A 22,671-nucleotide genomic window follows, 5' to 3' on the forward strand; every position below is an offset into this window, starting at 1 on the left:
ACCGTTTTTACTTATAAACTCACTCAGGTAAGCCATATGGCGTACCTTTTTTTTTCTTTTTCGTTTGCTCAGCTTAAACAAAAAAAAAAAAACGCGAGACCCCAAATGTACGTGAATGAGTTTGTAGATCCGAGTAAACTAACAGCAAGTACACAAACCGAGTTGGCCTCTGCAGCACTGTTTGCACGGGCAACCTGCAGCAGAAGCGGTTCGCACCAGTGCATTTCGGTCGCTTCGCTCGTGTACGCATAACCGGCAGTTCCGCGCTATCTCAAACGCGCCGTTGCCTGCATCAGCAGAGCGACTTCTACAAAGGAAGCCATAAAATCCGGACGGCCACGCGCTTCATGCATTCGCGAGTACGCACACTGTTGACGACTGCCGCCGTAACGGCTTCCTGCGTCCTTACGACGGCGAACCTCGACATTCATTCGCCCTTTCAATTTCCTCAGGAAATCGAGCGCGAGACTTCTCGAACGCCACAGGTAAAACTCACAGGCTGTGGGTAACGATCTCTATACGTTAACGTGGTTCTGAGACGCCCGGCATGGACCTTTTTTTCGTTTATTCTTTTATTTTTCCTTTTTTTACTTGTAACTCGTATCTCTCGCATTTATACATTTAAGCACTCAAGTACACGCAAGGGGTTGTAGAATCGACTACAGCGTTCGTCGGCCAATCAGTTTGTTTTTTTTTCGCTTTCCGGTCAGAGCTCATTGCTTGCTCAGCCATTCAAATAAATGTTTTTCATATGTCTCGACGTTACGACATGTGACGATCTTATTAGCTGTAGAGAGATATAAATATTGCGGATAACTGTATAGCGACACTCGGAAAAAGGTAAGCAGAAGCACTGTAGGAAAGAAAAAGTTGCAATCAACACATTTACATTAGGTTCACCAAGTGCAACTTCCTTAATAGTGTTCTTTGCGCGTCTTGTGCGTGGCCACGAAGGTGCATTGAGCCCAGCCGTAGAATATGATATGGCACTAAACTAGTGGATATATTTCGTGATGGAGAGAGAGAACATAAATAAGAAGAAATTTATTAAAATACCAGAGAGACTAGTTGAACAAAATTCTAAAACCCCCTCAACAAGTCGGCGGTTCCACCCAGGTCGGTACAGGAAGGTGAAGAGCCTCCGCGATGGCCCGGGCTCTCCGGACAGCCAGTAGATGTAGACCCCAGTCCAGGCTGTGTAAGCGCCACCACCACGAGTCCTCATCACATAAATCAGCGCCCACATTCGCAGGGCCCTGCCAGAACATGTGAGCTAGCAAGCAACTCTGGAAGCGACAACGAAAATGATCTTCGTAAAATTCCGGCTCTATCCTATACGATAAGTTCACGGGCAGAGGCATGTACCCGTCTGTAGGAGTCGAAAAGGGATTCTCTGGCCTCTGTTAAGCCTAGTATTATTAAAAAGGGAAAAACACCTCCAACTCGGCTTGACGTGATCTCATGAAACGTTGTCAAACAATTCTTTCTAAAATCAATGCCCCCCCCCCCCCCGTCCCTCCACGGACGCTTCAGCATTTCCCGCACGGTTTGTGCATTTACGTGCAAGGGTGTGAGCGCTGCATTAAGGTCAACCCCATCAATTCCCTCAACGTGCGCTGGAAGCCAAGATGTGCGGGGAGCAACAACCCATCTGTCCTGTCTGCAACCACTCTGAATGAGAATGTCCGCCTGCTGCGAAATCAAACCTTCAGAAAAGGCCCGAACGGCTGTTCTTGAATCCGAGTAAATCACACAAGACACCTCTGCTGCTTGAAGAGGTAACGCAATGGCAACCTCCTCCGCAACTGACCTGATCTGTACAGACTGAGGCCCGAGACACCAGCTGCCCCTTACCATCGACAACTGACACCCCAAAGGCCCACCACCTCCATCCGTCGGGGCTTCTGTCCGTCCGTCCGTGCTTCTATCCATCTGTTCATCCGTGCCTTCGTCCGTTCGTTTGTAATTCAATCCATCCGTCCGTGAGTGTGTCCGTGCGCCCGTCCATCTGCCTGTCAGTCCACGCTTCCGTTCATCCGTCTATGAGCCCATCCGTGCGTCTGTCCATGCTTCTATCTATCTGTACATCCGTGCCTTCGTCCGTCCGTTCGTACTTCATCCGTTCGTGAGTGTCTCCGTGTGCCCGTCTGTCTGTTTGTCCGTCCATGCTTCCGTCCACCCGTGCGTCCATCCATCCATTCGTCCGTGACTCCATCCGTGCGTCTGTCCAACCGAGCGTCCGTTCCTACGTACGTCAGTCCGTCTGTGTTTCCGTCCGTGCGTCCGGACTAAGGGACAGACAGACGCTTCGCCCCACTCATCTTGCACTTCGTGGATGTGCTGTGATTTATAAGCCATAGGTCTGCTCATGCATGTCTCTTTTTGACGGGTTCGTAACCAAGCACCTAGTTGTATGACTGATTCACTCGGCAAGTGGCGCTAGTGTGAGTGGCAGACACATGGACAGACAGACAGACAGACAGACAGACAGACAGACAGACAGACAGACAGACAGACAGACAGACAGACAGACAGACAGACAGACAGACAGACAGACAGACAGACAGATAGGTCTGCTCATGCATGTCTCTTTTTGACGGGTTCGTAACCAAGCACCTAGTTGTATGACTGATTCACTCGGCAAGTGGCGCTAGTGTGAGTGGCAGACACATGGACAGACAGACAGACAGACAGACAGACAGACAGACAGACAGACAGACAGACAGACAGACACGCATGGACGTGAGGCACGCGCGGACGGACGCATGGAAGCGCGGATGGACAGACGGACCAACAAACAGAAGAACGGATGGACGCCTGGACGGACAGACAGGCGGATGAACAGAGCACGGACGGACGAACGGAAGCATGGACGGACAAAAAGTTGGACGGACAGACGGAAGCACGGACGGACAGACAGATGGACTCATGAACGGATGGACAGAAGAACGGACGGTCGGACAGAATCACGAATGGACAGACGGATGGACGCACGGACGGACGGTCGAACGGATGGACGGTTGGACACATGGACGGACGCTTCGCCCCACTCATTATCATTCACCCCATTTATATGCTCTAAATTTTTGTTGTTGCTTTCGACCTGGCAGTCCTGGTGAGTGTGGTTTTTACGCACGTAAAAATTTGGCATTTTACAAACAAGCATACGTTATCAGTACGCTATGTAGGGCCAGTAGGGTCACCGTTACTTGTAAGACGTGGCGCAACGTTAAAGTCGAGAAGAACGAAGAAGAGATGGGAAGAACGCCCCTTAAGTGCAGCAGGCCTCAGGCGGGTTACCCGACCTTGACCACTGGATTCGTGGACCACACCACCGCTCATTATTTGACTTTCAACGTGAAACAGATTCGCTTGTGTATTTTTAATGAAAAATTACCATGCCTAAGGGCAGAATTTCGAAAATGAAAAAGAGGAAAGTTTTGGGTTGCATTATTTTTGTCTTTTTGGTTCTCATTTTAACCTTGCCCCACGTCTTTGAAGTGAAGGTCCGTTATATTACCGCTGCTTTTAGTAGTTTGGAGACTCGCTTTCTGGATGTCGTGCCGAGCGGTTGTGCCCCGCGATCTCCGATAACAGCGCAGCTCTGGCCGACTGGCTCTCCCTACGCCATCTCCTGCCGCCAAGAGCTCTCGCTGAGTGGTGCCCCGTCCTCGGACTCCTGCGACCTTGTCCATCTTTCCTATCTCCTGTTTACTTCCGTCGTGTTCTGTCGTTCGCTGTCACTTGCGCCTCGCTCTCTCCTTCTCCCTCTCTATCTCTATACCTTCCTTCCTATCCTTTTAATTCCTCCTTACCCCCATCCCTCGTGAGCTACTGTTGAGGTGTCGCACTCTGATGCAGACAGTTACGGGGCTCACTTTTCTTTTCTCTTTAAGAATCACATAAAGAATCCCATAATAGTTTGGAGCTAGAGACAACACGCTGATCAGTCGACGACCGACACCCCGTTGTCACATATCACACGATATGCGTCAAAACATACCTACCTTTCGTATAAATCAATCAAAGAAGTTGGTTACATCACTGGATTCCAAGCTGTGGAATGAAACAACAGTCTCGTGATGGTCAACTGTTTTCCAGCCAAGCTGTTATGCTCGACGTTAGCCGTATGCTGTAGACAGAAAATTGTAATCATAATAAACTGGCACAAGCTTTCTTTATTGTCGTCCTTTAAGGTAGCAGCACTTACTCGCGCAAACATTTCTGCGTGCGACGTACCTTGTTGAACGGGCATGACAGTGCGCCCGCTAAAGGCGCTGCTGCGCGTGCTCCCAGTGCGTGCTCCTGGTTTGAGTGGCAACCACCGCCAGGGGCTCTGAGGTGTGGCGCCAAATTTAAAATAAAGTGTAGCGGTTCTCGTGGTACTGCGACTTGAGAAACATTACAAGCAACCAAATTGGAAACGTAAAAGATATTCTCGTTTTCCAACCTATTGTTATTTTTCAAACGTATTGTCAATTTCACTTACCCTGAATTGTTTTTCGGCGCCGTGATAACGTGAAATGTATATTAGTTGGTTTGTTCTCTCTGTGGGACACTGTGCATGTCGCCAGGGCTGTTTTCAAACCGTGAAATTTCAAAGCTCGTACTCAAGTAATCGAGTCTTCTTCGCGCTTTTCGTATAAGCAACGCCGATTCAATACATTTTTACGGCATCGAAAACGACAGCAGTTATCCCACTGCACTTTGGTGAAGTCAGACTAGCTCGACAACATTTCCTAGACAAATTCATGAGCCTCCTTGTCAAAATATCTACAATCTGAAAAACACCTCGTGTACAGATGCTTGTCATTGACATTCCGCAAACGATACAGGCGTTTCGTCATTCATGACTGGCATGAATCGCAGCTGTGCGGCACGGATTCTCTTTTAACAGAGAAGAGTGACAGTCACATATGTCGCGTCAAGATCATTTAAAAAGCAGAGTTTTGGTGTTTCTCTTCGTTTTCTTTTTTTTTTTTTGTCTCTCGTGGTTCGTGTCCACGTGTGCAGGATAAGTTCGGTGGGAAAGGTGAACTGCCAGACGCTGCTTTAGCCAGCTGTGTAGAGCCATTGGCCGACCCTAACTAAGAACCCTAACGGAATCGACCGCGGTGAAAGCTGTTGTGAGGACGCCTCTTTCAGTCGCGGTTATTCGCGTGCTTTGCAAGTGATGCGGCGGACTCCCGCGCACGTCTGCCGACGCTGGAATGTCAGTTTTCGACTCCCGCTTGCGTGACACGCCATCATACAGTCCGACAAGTGCGGGGTAAGTTTAATATTATAACTCTCGACTATCATCCAAGTACAGACCTGCATGGTCTATAGGCATGAACAGAAACCCACAGAAGGTGCCACGGATTGTCTATAATACTTGGAGGACATAGCTAGCTTCGTACGCGACGCATAGTGGATGCGGCCATAAAGCAATAATCGTCCATTAATGTGCTAGAGGGCGTTCGCTTGCTTTATTGTAGCTGGTATCGCTTGTGGTACAAGATGAGGTTGACAAAAAAAAAAAAAAGAAGGCAGGAACACGAATCAGCCGCGTCTTCGATTTGCTACCTTGCACAGACGGAAAGAGGACAGCTTAATAAAATTTTGGCAACGTAACTGCCTGCTTAGCGGCAAATGTCGTCGAAAGACGATTCGCAACTTTCACCGCCTAGAGAGGGCGCTAGTGCAAGCCCAGCATGGCTGTCGTTTGAGAGATCGTGCAGCCGGTGCACTGGCAGCCGCCGCCGGTCACTTCGAACTGCGTAGTAATTTCGGCTGCAGCCACCGTGTTGTCAATGCTTTGCCGAGAAGGTCATTGACTCTAGCATGTATTATATACCACACTGCGTGCTGAGAAATGCGCGAACGGCTTATATTGAAGGAAAAGAAGTTTTGAACGCCGGGCACATCGTCTGCTGCGGTAAGAAGGAATGCACGCACAGCTTTGTGAACGCTGCTCGTGCCACGGCAGGAGAAGATCGAGCGACCGTGCTCGTGCAAAGCAGGGAATCTCGCCTTTGACTGCACGGCGTCTGCACAGCGGCATCCAACATATTGTGTGATTCTTCTAGATACGCAAGCAAACACATAAAGAGTAAATCATTGCTGCTGCGACTCGCAGAACCTGTCCGATTTCGGTAGTTCGCTACCGAATTCAAAATAACCATAGTTGAAATTGCCAGCGACAAAATATAAAGCACCAGCGAGCCGCCAAAGTGAGGCCGACTGACCGATGGCATAGACTGGCTGCGTGGGCATCCCCCAAACGACAGTTACGACAGATGCCGCATGGTGACGCTACCATCTGTGAAAATGCAAACAGCATGAGTGGTATGCTAGCTTACATTGAGGAAAGGGAGATGGGAGTTTCAAAGTTAGTGGTAGAGAGAAGAGAGAGAAACAGCAGTTGTTATAGAGCGATAGTGATATTGTTACTGGAAGGAGTGACTGCGTGATATCAAAACTGTGATGCTTGAACAAGGTTCCGCATCAAAGAAAATTGAAGCAGCCTTATGTTACCTGAGAGCGCAATAAATGAACGTAACCGAATGAAGTTTGTTCACTCACTCACTCACGAAATAATTAAATGTTGCGTGAGTGTTAGTAATATTGTATAGGAAAGTGTGGTATAATTCATTTTATACTATATCTACGACACAAAACGTTTGACTTATCAAAAATTATTTTTTACTAGGTTATGAGCTGAATTTCTTATGCTTCAGTAAAACTTTCCAGGTATCACAGTGGGCGTACCGCAAGTAATACGTTCGGCATGACAGTGTTATTAAATACCTGGTATTTTATAGGCGTGTAAATTAGATTTAATCACGATCATGGTGACGATGGCAGTGTGCTGGTTTGTGGTTTACCGGGAAGTGTCACGGTTTACCCAAATGCCATGGGGTGTCTGCTTACTATAGGGAATGAAATCAACATTCACTCTTACATGCATTCACTGCGTACAGAAGTAAGAAAAAGTAAGAGATTTTCACTGCACACTATACTTAATCTCGAAATTAGCACCCATTTAGAGTTGAACGCGTACACATAGGCGGCTATGCAGTGTAACATGAAAAGATGCGTAAAAATGAAGAGCATACCGAGGTGACGTAATACATGCAAATGAGACAGAATAGTCTGAAGGGGGCTAAAGCCCAATAGACGCACAAAGTTGAGCACGAAAATTGAGATCTTACTTGATGACCTTCATTTTTCCACAAGTCGAGTTGCTGTGACATAATCATCCAAGCAGCAATGAAAGTTCATTCCTTCGTTATGTGAAAGACACAGCGGGCGATATAGTCACATATAGGACAACCCCTATTTATCTCCTGATGTATTTGGCTCCTACATTGATGACAAACTTGCGTCGGTACAGCGTTCCCAGCTACTGGACTTGTTGCAAGAATACCGTTCTTCTTTCGATATCGGGCGAAGTTCTCTCGGTCGCGCGTCCGCTGTTACACATCGTATGGACACTGGTGCCCATCCACCATTACGGCAACGTCCATACCGCGTGTCGCCTGCTGAACGCCGGAAATTTAGTGAGCAGGTTTATTTATTTATTTATTTATTTATTTATTTATTTATTTATTTATTTATTTATTTATTTATTTATTTATTTATTTATTTATTTATTCACGCAGGCATTAAAGAGAGAATTGTAGCAGCAAAGCATATTATGAACGCGAAATAATACAACGTTTCTAAAGCTGCAATGAAAGGATATCACCGAACGCATCGTTCACGCAACAACAATTAGACATTTGATTGATATGTGGAGTTTAACGTCCCCAAACCACTATATGATTATAAGAGACGCCGTAGTGGAGGGCTCCGGAAATTTCGATCACCTGGGGTTCTTTAACGTGCACCCAAATCTTAGCACACGGGCCTACAACATTTCCGCCTCCATCGGTAAACAATTAGACAATTGTTCTATGTTATGTGAGGTACCTGACTTGTCTGCATTTCATGCACGATTTTTCCAGCGATATCTTTCATTCATTTGCTCAAATCTTCTAAATTTACACCAAACAAAAGAATGTCACTTATAGTCGAGACGCATTTTGGAGGAGGCGAAATGGTAGGGGCCCGTGTATACTGCATGATGTCAGTGCACAATAAAGAACACTAGTAGTAGGTGGTTCAAATTTCCGGAGTCCCACTTCAGCGTCTCTCAGAATCATATTGCCGCATTCCTTCCTTAAGTTTTCTTATCACCCGTTACACTGTTAGTAATTATCAGTGCAAACCACCCCTGCAGTGTTCGAGAAGCTCCAGGACTGATCGTTTTGTTAAATTTATGCCCACTTCGCGAACATTACAGATTATCCTGGAACCTATAGGCGGCCGCTAGCGATATACGCTAGAATATTCGACGGCCCGTGCATAAACGCCGACGCGCCTCACCGCTTGCCAGTTTTTCGATGGCCGGCGCTCTGTTCGCCGCTGTCAGTGCGTGTCTTGCTGCAGTCTGACTTTCCTTTTACGTGGCCCCAAGTTCTGCCAAATGAACAGCTTCATCTGACCATACAGTCTGCTCCCTTTGTCCACGTCACAACCCGCATGACAATATCATGATTTTGCGACTTAAAAGCCTCAGATGCTATTTGGTATAACTGGATATGCAGAACTGGTTTTGGGACGTTAAACCCCACAAATCAATCAATGGATATGCAGGGCCTGCTTTTCAAATCCTTTTTATTTTGGCATGCCAACGGCAGCCTTCAAACAGCGCCAACACAAGAAACGCAAGAATACAGGGCGCACACCGTATACAAGTGGCTCACGGCTACGCATGCACCGTGACGAACATTCACGTATCACCGCCACTCGATAGCTACGACACGTGTAGCATATCGCGATATGAACATAACACTATCATTATTGATTCGAACGATATTACACTCTAGTTTGTAAATTAATCTTTATACACCCTAAACATTTCTTACGAGGTTACTTACGAGGTCGTTCCCGACAGCTCGTGTAGTACGAGGCTTCGCCAGCACCGTCCTGAACTAGTTCACGTTGTACGCATGGAGCCTTATGCCAGGTAGTGACTGCGCAAGACATTTCTTAAAAAGAAAACTGCACTACTGATCTAGCATTGCGGAGATGCTCTTTAAGGGGGGGGGGGGGGGGGGGCAAATGACGTGTGTGTACTGGTGGACAAAAACGATGATAAAGGGATTTGGCAGACACCAGGTAATGGGGCTCTGCCTGAAAAAAGACAAAGAAGGCGTTCTTGCTGTTCGGCTGCTGATAATTGCTGTGTCAACGTCTATCTGCCTTTTGTTCACGTTGTACCGCGACAATATGCTCAAATGAGCTTCTAGAAAGAGAGGACGTTGTCCCGCATATCTTGCTTATAATAATTTTGGTCTAACAGGCCGGACACCTTTATGCACATTCTTCACATAAGTAAGCCTTCAAGCATGTGCTTCCTGTATTTTTAGGGGCGAGGCTCTTTAAGCCGTGGGTTTTTCCCTCCTAGCTCGTCGTGGTTCGTGACCGCCGAGTTCGATGACTCACTCAGCATGTGTGGACAGGCGGACGGCCGTAGTAAAGGGGTCCGGAAGTTTCGACCACCCGGGGTTCTTTAACGTGCACCCAAATCTGACCACACTGGTCTACAGCATTTTCGCATCCATAAAAAAAATGCAGCCGCCGCTGCTGGGATTCGATCCCGCAACCTGGTGGTCATTGATTGATATGTGGGGTCTAACGTCCCAAGACCACCATATGATTATGAGAGACGCCGGAGTGGAGGGCTCCGGAAATTTTGACCACCTGGGGTTCTCTAACGTGCACCCAAATCTTAGCATACGGGCCTACAACATTCCCGCCTCCATCGGAAATGCAGCCGCCGCAGCCGGGATTCGAACCCACGCCCTGCGGGTCAGCAGCCGAGTACCTTAGCCACTAGAGCCAAACTGGTAGGTGTTCTGTGCTAGAGCACCGCGGCGGGGCGACCTGGTGGTCATGAAACATAAAGCAGCGTAATAAGAAATTCAGTGTGGGCAACTGTAGTGAGCACAAGTTTTATTTTTCAGCAGTATGACAAAGAGCGCTAGAATAAGGAATATAAAGAAGATAAAATGTAAATTTTTTTTTTAATGTTAGACTATCTTCCGCTTAAGGGAAGCATGTGTAGATGCGAAATAGTGGGCGCTAACGGTTACACTGGCTGCGACGTTGACGCTAGCGCTTATCAAGCGAAAGCCATGTAAAGACGCCCTTAACTGAATTCCGAGCAGGTGGTTCAGTGCCTACGCCAGTGAATGGTTGTGCAGCACGAGTAGTCGGGTTTTTTTTTTTTTTTTTTTTTTTTTACCAGCAGGCGCTGCCTGCGTTGGCCTTGCGAGGTGAGAGACGGTGAGGGGAACGACAGTTTTGCGGGTGTCTTTCTGGGCCGGCACAAGACGCGAGCATGCGCATTGGGGTGTACGGAAGGACAGTGTTACACAGGCCAGTCAAAGAGCTGCTTCGCATCTAAAATAATACCACGTAATTGAATAAAAAATACAGACGAATTGTAACCAGCTTAAGCCAAGAGTAGAAAAAATAGCTGACGAGCCCGGAAGCTTGGTCGAGCTTTTACTTCATCTAAATGATCAAATTTGTTCATCTTTCCAACAGAACAGCACCATCTAAAGGCCACACCTACCATCGGTCCGAGGACCTCACTAAATCATTGCTTGATTTTGATATGTGTGGTTTAACATCCCTCACTAAATCATTGGAGGTGTGTACAAAGGGCAGGTACGTAATCAACGCGAGCTTATGACTTGCGCTTACCGGGAATTCTTCGTTCAAGGAGACAATTGAAAGCCCCTATCCTGATCATGAAAGAAGTTTCACGGTTTACCCAGTCTTTTCAGACAGGGATAAAGACATGCCGCTTCCTTCAGCGTAGCGCGCGTGCAGCCACGGACATGCAAGGGCATCACGGACCTGTTATTGCTCTGTTTCGTGCGGCTATAGGAGCCGCTTGACCCTCTAAGAAGGTTGTAAGGTGCTGGGAACCAAGCACCTAGGTAATAGGCTATAGTCTCGTTCGTTATCGAAATTAACCAGACAAATCGCTCCACCAACTAAGAACAGCCGTGCACCGCAATTCATTTCAGAAGCTTGTATGACATTACGGAATGAATACTCAGTGCCACAAACAACGACAGATGAAAAAAAAGGCATTGGTGCTTGTGGTGTCCGCATCAAGCAAAAGTAGCGAAAAGTAGCCACGGGTACGTGAAATAAAACGATATCTTTAATTAAATGGTGGAACAGAAAAGTCTTTTAGTTAATGCGTAAAGAGGTGCAACACGAACGCTTCAAGATCCCACACGCTGAGATTCAAGCATAACTTGTTTACTTGAGCAATTATTCTGCGTAGGATAACTAAGTTTATTGAACCGTTGCATAATCGGCGCTCTCTTCACGCCTTCTGCACGACTTTTCTTGAATGACTAAATATAAAAAGATTAGTCCTCTTTTCCCACATTTTATATGACTTTTTTTGAATGACTAGAAGCAAGAAATATGTCCTCTAGAAGTAAGAAATCTGTGCTGTCTTCACGCATTCTGTATTACTTTTTTAATGACTATGGTGCTATCTTCGTGCATTCTGCATGATTCTTCTTGAATGGCTAGGAGTAGCGGTCTAGTAGCGACAGTAAAAAAACCTCTATTGAGATGAAACATGGCTTTACAACCCTAACACGATAACCTGCCAAGCCCATGTCAGGGACAGAAGCATAAAAGATAGCTTTACAATATTTTCTATAGTGAAGGGGATGTAGGAGCAGTTAATATCCCTAAGCCACAGCCTGTGTACCTTTAGTTCTATACATTGACACAAACACTTCGTCAAATATGCGTTTTCAAATCTGCATCAGGGCCGGCCGTCATGCCATGTGGATCAATTTCGATTGTCCTGTTTACTTTCAAATACGGTTTAAAGCTGTGTTAAGCAATAGACGATTTGCAAAATAAAGCCCCATGAAAGTTTCCTTTGAGTTTCAGCCACCTATCCAAACCATTTTCTCTTGCGCGATACAAGTGCCTAGTTAAATTTTGGGCACTGGAAACGGGCCTTGGTTGCCAAGCTTTGACACCACATACTTGAACGCCAGTAGCTGCGACATCACTCGGTATTGATAATTCGGTTCTATTCGAGAAAACAAGGAAGCCAACAAGTTTCTCTTTTCCGCCACCGACCCTAAAGGGTAGCCAGACCTGGACTCCCTGCTACGTTGACTGCACCGCATCATCTAGTCTACATGATAGCGGATGCTTTGAGGTCAGAGATTTTAAAGGAAAAAATGGCAGACCTGAAGTTGTTATATACCACAGTGTGGTGTATGCTTCGTGCCTTGGCGTAATAATTTCAACAAATACCAATTGTGGAGCGCTCAGGGTGGCTCACCATGCGGTAAGATATCATTTTATTGCTTCATTATTTTGTCACTATCGTTTATATTGTCACGATGCTGCTAATTGTTCCTAAGCAGTACTGCAAGCTGGACTATTCTGCACCACCTAACAACAATAAAGTATGCTTCTTACGCCATTGAGATGCACGGGCGCACCTTGCGAATTGTTAATGAAGAGAGCACAGATGGAACAAGTTCCATGCAGCGTGCCGAACAAAACAAATGGGACAATATCTTAATTCTCATTTCGCGTTGCATTTCGCTCTGCAAATATGGCTGCAGAGCAGCAAAAAAAAAGGACAATATGGGCATTATTAATGTCCTTCCGCTGACGTATAGTGGCAAAAAAAAAAAACTTTCCACAGCTGTGACAGTAACAAAAGCCAGTTTTGTTAGAGCTGTCTGCATTTAAGAGCTAGCTGGACTGTTATATCATATTTGGAATGTGTGTACCTGTAATCGAAGAGGGAGGAGGGATAGATTGTTTTCAAGAGATTGACTTTTCCAAAAGGTCCCTATTTCTTCTGGTCCTGTCTTTGCTATCTTCTCTTCTCGCATGTCTGCGTGCACGTTCTGATCTTGTGACATTGCGCACAGAACACATTTATCCGTATGATTGGCAAGCTCATTTAACTTTTTTGCGTTTAGTTATTAGTGTGAAGCAAGCCACAACGTGAATCAATATGTTCCGCTACCTTCGAAAGTACAGTTGCTTTGTATCTTGCATGGCTCGATCTGACCGTGGCATTCTGTAATATTTCTAGTGCAAGTAGTCTTACTTTATTCAATACTGCCGCATCGGGCTAGCTTGCACATGAATCTCTATGGTTGATATTAATGCAATGCTGAAAATACTACACCATCATACGCGAGTGCAGAGCTACATAGGTATACCAAAGTTTGGGAAACATTTCAGTCAGGCAAGTAGAACAAGACATGAGAGAGCTCACAACGACAAACCAGTTCAGTTAACTCACATGAGATATAAAGAGAGAATTAAACTTTATTTTCCTGACCAGGTTGTTTACGCCTGGAGATGGGTGGCCACCTCATTTCAGATAGTCGTGAGCTCGGGCTGATCACGTATCCCTGTTCAACAGCTGTAGATGGACCTTGGGACTTGCGCTTGCCACCTACGCCTCCCACTGGTTCTCTGTTGGTCATTCGGCATGCGTTGTCTGTGGCTTCCTGTTATTCCCAGACCACACCGTATTGTGTATTCGGCAGCTTGCAAAATTTTCAGTATCTTCCATTTGTTCAAGGTTGCAGTGCATGTCGAAGAGTGCCATGGAAGTAACTGCCCAATCAAAGACAGTTCAGTATGACGGCTTCTCTGTTCAGCATGCAGTGAGGTGTTCAGTGTTTTCTCTTTATACATTGTTCTAGAAGGGTTCTACCACTGGTTAATGTACTGGTGCCCTTTCCCTCTGTACGTGCTCTTTGGTTGCCGCATGTGCCGCTTGGTTTCCCACCAAGAATGCGTGTTCTGGGTTGCGAACAATGGGATATGTTGATGCTCCATCATGTTGAGTGCTGACGTCACTTGGGTGACAGTTTTTTCGGAGTCGTCGCAATTTGGCAAGCACTGCTCCATCGTTGTGAAAGATCAACTCAAGAATACGGAGCATTTTGTGGAGGGTGGCACAGAAAAAGATCAGTCCTCTCCCCTTTCTCCCCACCTCAAAAAAACTGCCGGGCAAATCTTTACTAAAGTTCGTTCATTGGTTCACTTCAATTTTTATATTATACTAAACCGAGATGTCTGATCAAGAATTCAACTTGAGCGTCCTTAAACAACGTGGGAAAAGGAGACGACGACTTTCACAAATGAACGTTACTACAGCCATGGGAGGCAAAGAACCAAGAATGCTGAAGGTGTTGCTGAAGACGCTGACGCTGCTGTTACTGTTGTTCTCTTGACCGAGTAGCACAGCATCGCAGGCCACCGAGAGCTGGTTCTCGCCGGGCGTACATACCTCAGCATGTTACGTCGCGCTTTACTCTGGATACACGCGCATAATAGCGTTATCTAAGACTCGCGCTTCCGTCGCGTAGGACCATCGCCACCGGCGTTTGACGGGAATCCTTTATCTGCCCACGACCACGACGTGGACAGGACGCACTACACGTACGAGCACGTGCTGCGTACAAGGCACGGCCGAGGCCATGACAAACCTGGCTGCGCACGTCGCACGTATTCATTCATTGTTTACGCTCTGCCTACATCACCACATGGAATTATGTCGGGAAAGACATGGATCGCAACGTAACACGAATATCAATAGGTTCAATTGTAGCAGGCTGGGCGTGTTGGTTGAAACGCGTGGCACTTAACAGCCCGAAAAACGGGATCTGAGACAGCGTTGTATATGTGTCCTCTTTCTTGTATCCCGTCTTTCCCGCTGCATTTCAAGTACCTTAAGTGACAAGTGGCTGTGCAGAATACATTTTGTTGAACATTCATAAAGAAAAAGACATGCGAATTATGCGAGTTGTGTGGACTAAGCAACTATAACGACGAACATGCGTTCAAAGATATTAAGCCACTTCGGGAAGACCGTTCAATTAATGTCGACTTATGGGTGTAGACGTTATCACAGAGAAGAAAAGAAATTAATCATTGGTAGTGCTAGCGTTACAGTCTGGAAGTCTACTCCATACCTTATTTGTCATTAAGAAGTACGAACTGGCAAAAGTGTGCGTTTTCGGACGCGTATTCTAATATTTGTTCTTGAATTGTATTGTCAGGGCGAGATGTGCATTGGTCCTGAGATGTATTCCCGGGGATGAATGGCATTGGCATTGTTATCGCAATAGATACTGCGAAGATGTTTATGCCAGTTTTAGAGTAAAAAGAAGAACCGTAGCTCGTATCTGCTTCCTGTGGCAGCGTGTGTATACGATCTGAGGCAACCTTACGGCACTCTGCCCAGCTGCTGCTCATTCCGCTCGTCCCTCGCTCTCATCTCCATCTCCCTTTCTCTGCGACGTTAAAGCTTTAGTGCTTACCCACAAGCACTCGCGAGCGGCATTTACGCTAGCGTATATATGTGGGCTGGGAGAGAGACAGGCTCAGCTGTCTTTGACACACTGTGTCGTGTTCCGGGCTGCGCAGTTTTCTTGGCGTGCATCTCGCGTCGTCTCATTTGCAACTCTGAAGGCGAAATATAGATATCACTCTCGGTGTGTTCTCAAGGAGGAACATCCGCTCTTCGAGCGGTTTCTGACGGTTCGTGTATTTTTATTGCATTTTTTTTTACTTTTGTGTTCCTTTGCCTTCTTGTTTCTATGGTGTTAAGGGGTGCTTTACATGAAATCGTGATGAGATCTTTTGTAAAAGTGTGACTGATCACGTGGCCTTAGGAAATACTGACCTAACGAAAAGTTCTCTAGCACTTAACAAATGGCATAATAGCAGACTTCATTAAGTGTGATCTATTCCATTCTATCGCTTTTCTTCCGTATACTCCACGTGGGTCAAGCTTTAGGGGGTGACAGTTCTGAACCGTATACAAAACTCAGCTCCCAAACTGCTTAGAAACTAGGTCATCGTATCATCGTATATGAGAAAGACCTTGCATGACTTCAGTCTCACTCTCAACGGGACTCACAAACTAAGTCACCAGAAATGTGAAATAAGCTTCTCTTGACGCCTGAACAGCGTACTCGGGCGTTTTTTTTTTCCTTCTCTTAAGCAGGTATACTGCTAATGAAGTATACGGAAGTGCTTTCCCGGAACATTTAAAATGTTCTAGTAGTCTTGTCCCGTGATTTCATCTCGTATAAACGTAAACGAATGACGGAGAACGTCAAGGGCCCTCAAACCAGGCAAGTGCAAGTTCGGGTCGCGAAGATATAGTGCCCTACATGCTGCTCGCTTTTTTTTGGCTGCTTCGTCACCGTCTCGCATTGTTCACTCCATGTCTGCACCGTGCCAACGGATAAGCTATGAGAACACATTAATCCGCTACTTTCATCGGACTGAATATGAGGAAATGAAATAAGGCATTGTCTTAAGACGCGCGAAATTATTTGCATCGAATGAATTTTCTTGGCATGATACAGTTCTTACGCTTGCTTATGCACACAAATACGGACATAGACGTTTATTGAGAAGTAGATTCAATTTTGCACGGTTTCATGGGGAGCGTACTTGTTAAAAGCTTTTCATGCTGTTTGCAAACTGAATACGACTTTTTAATTGCAGTACAGAGCACCATATGTTGGACTAGTGTGCTGAATTTCATCTTGAAAAACATTTTTGACTGTGCTCAATGAACAGTCAAAGCAAAACGAACATTAGGTTTGTCCGTATCCCGTAATTTTTCTTCTTCCGTGGCCCATCGACTTAGCGCAGTAAAAAAAAAAAATCTTTCATTGCAGCAGAGTCATTTTCTAGGGAAAACATTATTATTGGCACCGAGTTTTCAAGTTTATGAATGTTTGTCACAACGTCTGCATTCACGTTATGCATGAAAATGACCTTGGTCCGCAGATTTAAGTCTTCATTCTGCTGTACACTTTCTCAAGTTCCTCTCAGCGGAAGATCAAAATGCGTCAGCGAGGCTTATGTTGAAATTTTCCAGGGCCGCCCTTCCCTCCTTCAACGGTGGTGAGGCCAGCACTTTCCGTGGCGCACCAATTCCAGGAAGAGCAAATGTTTGCCTTGTGTGTATAGCCAGAATACCGAGTCAGGTATATTCAGCGGACTTGAGAAACGTTCGATGTGTCTCGACTGTGGCAAATACCATGCAGTAAGAAATGACATCCGATATATTGGCAGTGTTTTCATTGCATACTGTTCACTTTCGCGGCTGCGGACGCTGCGTGACGCGTATATTTATTCATATGATGGCTAATTAATTGCCTCAAGGAAGCACAAATTCAGTTAAATATTTCCGTGTTCTTTGAGAGGTCTTTGTTCTTGCCTGTTTTCCTTTACTGATCTATGCGTGGCGAGAAAAGACAAAAAAAACTTCTTCACATTTACAAGATGAGATCACAATTGCAGCACCAAACATGTAAATCTACATCTTAGTAATTTTACATAGTTTTTAATTAGCTTGTACAAAAAGTTTTATTGGATCGAATGAGTAGCCATTTAGTTATTATTATCAACTTAAAATTGTGCTCTGCATTGAGAAGGCAGTCTTTTTCATCAAGCTTCAACTAGAACCATCCTACGTCAGCAAACAGTAAATAATCTCTTCAATTCTTTGCTCTAGCTAATTTCCTACCGCTTCCGATAGTGTTTTTATCCGATGTGTTTTAGCCTGCCCCCCCCCCCCCCACTAATACCATGTGGTTTTCAGCGTTCACATGTCTTGTTGACGGCGTAGTTTACCCATTTCGCTTCTTTAGCTAACTTGTGAGCATAACGCGATGTCTTCGAATTTGATGCTCAAGGCTTCATCACAGATGGCAATATTCTCCGTTAGTATTACTGCGCGGTTGCTCCCTACGTTTAGCATAAAAAGGCTGTTGGCAATGGTGGGGTGTGTTAATACTTAAAGATAGCGTACAGAGTGGTTATGTACTGAAGTCGGCAATATATGGCATCACAAGTAAGGAGCACTTACCATCCCGGCTCACTAAGGATAATAAGCACTACCTACTTTAGACGGAGTCTTCCATGTACACTATATTTTCTAGTTTCTAGTTTCTATATTTCAGTTTCTAGTTTCATTAGCCTAATGCTTAGCGCGTTTGCTTACTGTAATCTTCCATTTATCTATGATCAATGTGGCACAGTTCCGAGCTTCTGTTGCTTCCGTCTCGCGCAATGGCTGGTAAGCAGCTCCTTTCTCCTTGTTCACAAAGCTATGTCAGTGCCTTTTTCACAGAAGGTTACAAGGCTAAGTAGATCATTGTCAGTCCTGCACAGCATGGTTTTTATTATGTATTTTTACATCACTTTAAATGACTACATTGGGTTTATGCTAACAAGAACAACTCTGTCCCCTGAGCGGGGAACAAACGACTCCACAGAATACTGTAACTGGACCTGCAAAACAAAACTCAAATATACGTTTACCAAGTCATTTGGCCTTTAACACTTGTATGGGTACTATGCCCGCATGTGTCAGATGTATACGCTCAAGCATTCGTGTGATCAATAAACACTTGGAAGTGAGTGTTTTAGGCTACTTGTGTGGTTACCGGGTGGGTGTGTGTAGGTGCTATGCGTTTGTACTCAATTTCTGAAATGGCTTGCCAACCAGCCCAGCAACAACTTTGTTTAAGGTACATTAACTCGCCACCTGAGAACAAAAAGGCATTGTCGTGGAGATATGCCTGCAAGAACGTCGCCAGTTTTAACGAAATAGCCCACCATGTGAATACACAGCTTTATGGGGTGATGGCGTTGCTACGTAGGCACACAAGCCATAACAAGTAAAGTTCGCTGTTAGGTTGGCATTGTCATTCCCAGCCTGAAAATAAATTAGCCCCGGAAAGTGGAGCAACGTATCGCAATGTAATGATAATGGAAGAGGCTCAGCAGCGTGCAACTTCCTCGACGTACAAGAGACGCTTGCCTTCTCAGACGGCTGCCACATATAAAGGAACGCCTATAAAGCCACGGTCATAGTTGCTGTTTCTTTTTCTGCCTTCCTTAGCCCGATTTACGGCTGTAGCCTTTTGTGTCGCACCTGCTCTCGCTCAGTATCCGGCTATCGCTGCAACACGCGAAATTACGCTGAAGCGCACGAATCAAATGTCAATGCTCACATGCGTTTTGCCACATGTGTTCGCATCACACGAATTGACCTTTACCTCAGTGAAATCCGCTTTGTAGATGCCAGTAACAATATCTAATAGCAGAGTTAAGTGTTGCGTGAAGATGGGAACATCATCAGTGAAACGTATACTCGTCGAAAAGCCGTATTGTGTCCTTGGACAACACATATTCAGCGCGGCTTGAGGGAAAAAAAAAGACGCCTAATACAAAAAAAGAGAAAGAAAAAAGAAAAAAAGATGTAAAAGCAACTCTAATCTTTGGCTTAGTTGTCTGGTAGTGTTACTCGCGCGTCGACATTCACGTGCTCTTGAGTATTCCTTAGTTAACTTTGTGTTTTGAGTGCTGTAAAAGCTGACAAATGCCGCAGTGATCGTAGCTGTCCTAAGGTACCTTAAGATGTTTACTGGAAATATCTTAAGGAACTCATCATTTTCAATGAAGTCATTCAATTAACTTTTATTAGTTAACATGTCAAGTGATTGGCCCTTATCTTTAGTAAGTTTTAGCTCCGATATTATATGTACCCAATATAACTTGCACCAGAACCATCGATTTCACATCAGTCTCATTTTCTGAAACAGACTTTTGAAATATTCAGAAAAATGGAAGTAAATGCTCGACTGAAAGTGCTTGTAAAATAAATAATAGCGTCGCTCGATGCTCGTACGACTAAAAAAACAGGAGCCAGATATCGTTCTGGTAGGGTGTGAGAAAATACCTAGAATACGGGGTGTCACCAGAGCCACCCTTTCGACAGGTGGAATGGTTTTCTTCAAGGCTACAACTCGTATTCATACCTTCTTCTTCAACCTTACTTGAAGAATGCAGTTAAACAAGAAGAGGCGATAAAGAGGTGCAAGAGCCAATCTGCAGTCTTCAAGCCTGCAAGTCTTCTTCAAATGCCTTCTTCAAGGCTGCAGTTGCTGCATTGATCTAGAAGAGATGAAGAGTTGCAGCTTTGAAGAAGACAAGTCTGGTTGTTGATACTTTGGCTCCAGCAGCATCCCGTGTTCCACGGATTTTTCAATCGTTTCAAGATAACAACGTCTCCTGAACTTCTACATTAACATGTAGGAGGGGGCACTTTTTTTAGCTAAATATAATTTGAAGAATGACAATTGTTTCTGCAAATTATGTTTTAGCCTCAAAGAGTCAGTGGAACAAAGTTTGTCATAGTGATGGGGATCGGCGCGTAGCTACGTGCCTGCTTCACGCTCATGGAGGCAGGTCAAGATTACTGGACAGCTAGTTACCCAGTCATTCCTTACGTTTCCTTTATCTGTGCTAGTTTTCCTTGCTGTTGCGAACAAAGCCATTATGTGGGCACGTAGTATAGGGCAGCTGAAGAGTCGTCGTTTCTGGGTGGAGGGGTTAAGTTGCTAATGTTCTCTTGTGCATTCCCTCCTCTTTCAGCACCGCGAACCTTAGGTAACTTTAATTGTCGGCCGCATTATATTTGGACATGCTAAGTGGTGGAAATGAACAATGAAGAAAGAAAGGACCACTTGTCAGTAAACTCCCATATGTAGGTTTCTGAATTCGAAGACAGACTTTCATCTGAGGAAAGGGTCTCGACCCTGCCCCAGATGGTCTCGTCCTACCCTCATTGGGGTAAAAAGGGTAACCTGCGTCTTTGATTTGTGGAAAAGGCCTTGGGAGCCATAGTTCTGGTTTATCGTGGTTACATACTACGGTAATTCACGTGTATGAACTTCTGTGTATGGACGGTGCGACAAGGATGCAACCATACCGATCTATAGCAATATTTCTATCGGTAAAGCAGCAAGCTTCTACATTTCGAAAGCTTACCGTAGAAAAATAACGGCGAGCTCTTGACGCAAAAAATAATAATTGCGAAAATGGACTATGGACTAGAAAAAAATTATACGGGTGACATCAAATTGAAAAATAAGCGCCCCCCCCCTTCCCCTCGAGAAAAGACGCAATGTAACATTCAATTCGAGCTTCTAACCTGAAAGCTGTTTTGTTAATGCACATCTACAACGTCTTGCGGAGAGCCGGGATGCAAGATACTGTTACGGTTAGGAGCACAGACACCTCACGTGATCATTTTATTTTTCAAAATTTGGTTTTCTAAGGAAGCATCGCAGAGGGTGCACGCTTCCTCGTCTATATTATATGTTGGTTATACAATTTTAATGTTTTCATGTAGCGCCAGCTGTTCTTTTTCACAGATAATATATAATTCGTAAAAAAGCACACGAATTAAAAATACATAAGAGATCACCCAAGGACGCCTCGCGTGTCAGTCAGGTCATACATAAAATTCTATAAGAACAAGTTCCATTCCAATAGCGACACGAAAAACAACACAAAATGCAGTCCACCGGCATGACTTGGTGGGCTAGTTTTGCGCTGCATCTTAGAAATATACTGTGCACACAGATGGAGACTAAAGAAGAGATATATGTGTCTCATGTTTGCTTCTTTTGTCTATCAGTGTACGCTATGACGTTTCTAAAATGCAGAACTTCTATATGAGAGGTATACGAAGTGGTCATGGACTTCTTGATGTTTATGCTTGCAGCTGAAGACCCCCCACCATAGACTCGTCGAAAAAACTCCGAGAGACGAAATTACCCGGAATGGTACCGCCTGCTTCACATCACATGGAGTCTGTGGCCCACCAAGCATCGGCACTGGTCGACTTCCCGAGCAGCCGGGAGCTTCTGGCGCGGTTCACGTACTACGACTACGCCGTGTTCGTGTGCATGCTGGCCATGTCCGGCTCGCTGGGCCTGTGGAGCGCCTGGCAAGACAGCCGCAGCGACGCCAAGAGCGGCATCTCGCTGCTGCTGAACGGCGAGCGGAGACTTCCGGCGATTCCCGTGGGCGCCTCGCTCATGGCCAGCTTCATATCGGCCGCCTACCTGCTCGGAAATGCCGCCGAGGTGTACCGCAACGGAACGCTCTACATGATGACCTTCGTGTCGTACGCTTTGTCCTTGGCCGTGACGGCGCACCTGTTCGTGCCCGTCTACTATCGGCTCGAGGTGATGAGCGCCTACGAGGTGAGTAAAGCATGAGCTTAGTTCGGTTTTCTTGCCATCGTTATCTGTGATGAGAGGTATACGAAGTGGTCATGGACCACTTGGTCATGGACGAGGGTCCCGTTGCAGTCTTGTCGAGGGTCCCGTTGCAGTCTTGTACTTTGGGACCCTCTTCTGTATATTTTATCGCTGTAACATCCTTTTATGACATGATAATAAACTGATTGATTGATTGAAAATCGGGTGAGTTGGAGACAGTTCGTTTTAATTTACGAAGCGGTGCACGGAGACACGACACACACACAAAAAAAGAAATAACTCAGCAGGATAACCGCTGCCTTTCTTTATTTTATTTTGTTTTTCAGTGTCTTGCGTTTAAAGTACAGCAGTTCCCCTGTCGAATCGTGTCTTCTTTTTGCGTAGTGCCACCGTGTTCTGCTTCACAAGTTAGAAACGTTAGGGCTGCTCCGCAGTAGGGGTGCCAAGCTAG

The 22,671-nt window shown here is 45.5% G+C and overlaps 1 protein-coding gene across 2 annotated transcripts in view; it reads left to right on the plus strand.

Moving 5' to 3' along the window:
* Nucleotides 1-5,087: 5,087 nt before the first annotated feature.
* Nucleotides 5,088-22,671, plus strand: part of LOC142806778 (sodium-dependent multivitamin transporter-like) — a 59,763-nt gene continuing 42,179 nt past the window's right edge. For both annotated transcript variants that reach the window (XM_075891296.1, XM_075891297.1), the window contains exons 1-2: nt 5,088-5,269; nt 21,719-22,202. In XM_075891296.1, coding sequence (XP_075747411.1) covers nt 21,777-22,202 — 426 coding nt within the window. In that variant the 5' untranslated portion in view covers nt 5,088-5,269; nt 21,719-21,776. The remainder of the gene's footprint in view (nt 5,270-21,718; nt 22,203-22,671) is intronic.

Source organism: Rhipicephalus microplus, chromosome 1 (genome assembly GCF_043290135.1).
Source record: "Rhipicephalus microplus isolate Deutch F79 chromosome 1, USDA_Rmic, whole genome shotgun sequence".
Lineage (NCBI taxonomy): Eukaryota > Metazoa > Arthropoda > Arachnida > Ixodida > Ixodidae > Rhipicephalus > Rhipicephalus microplus.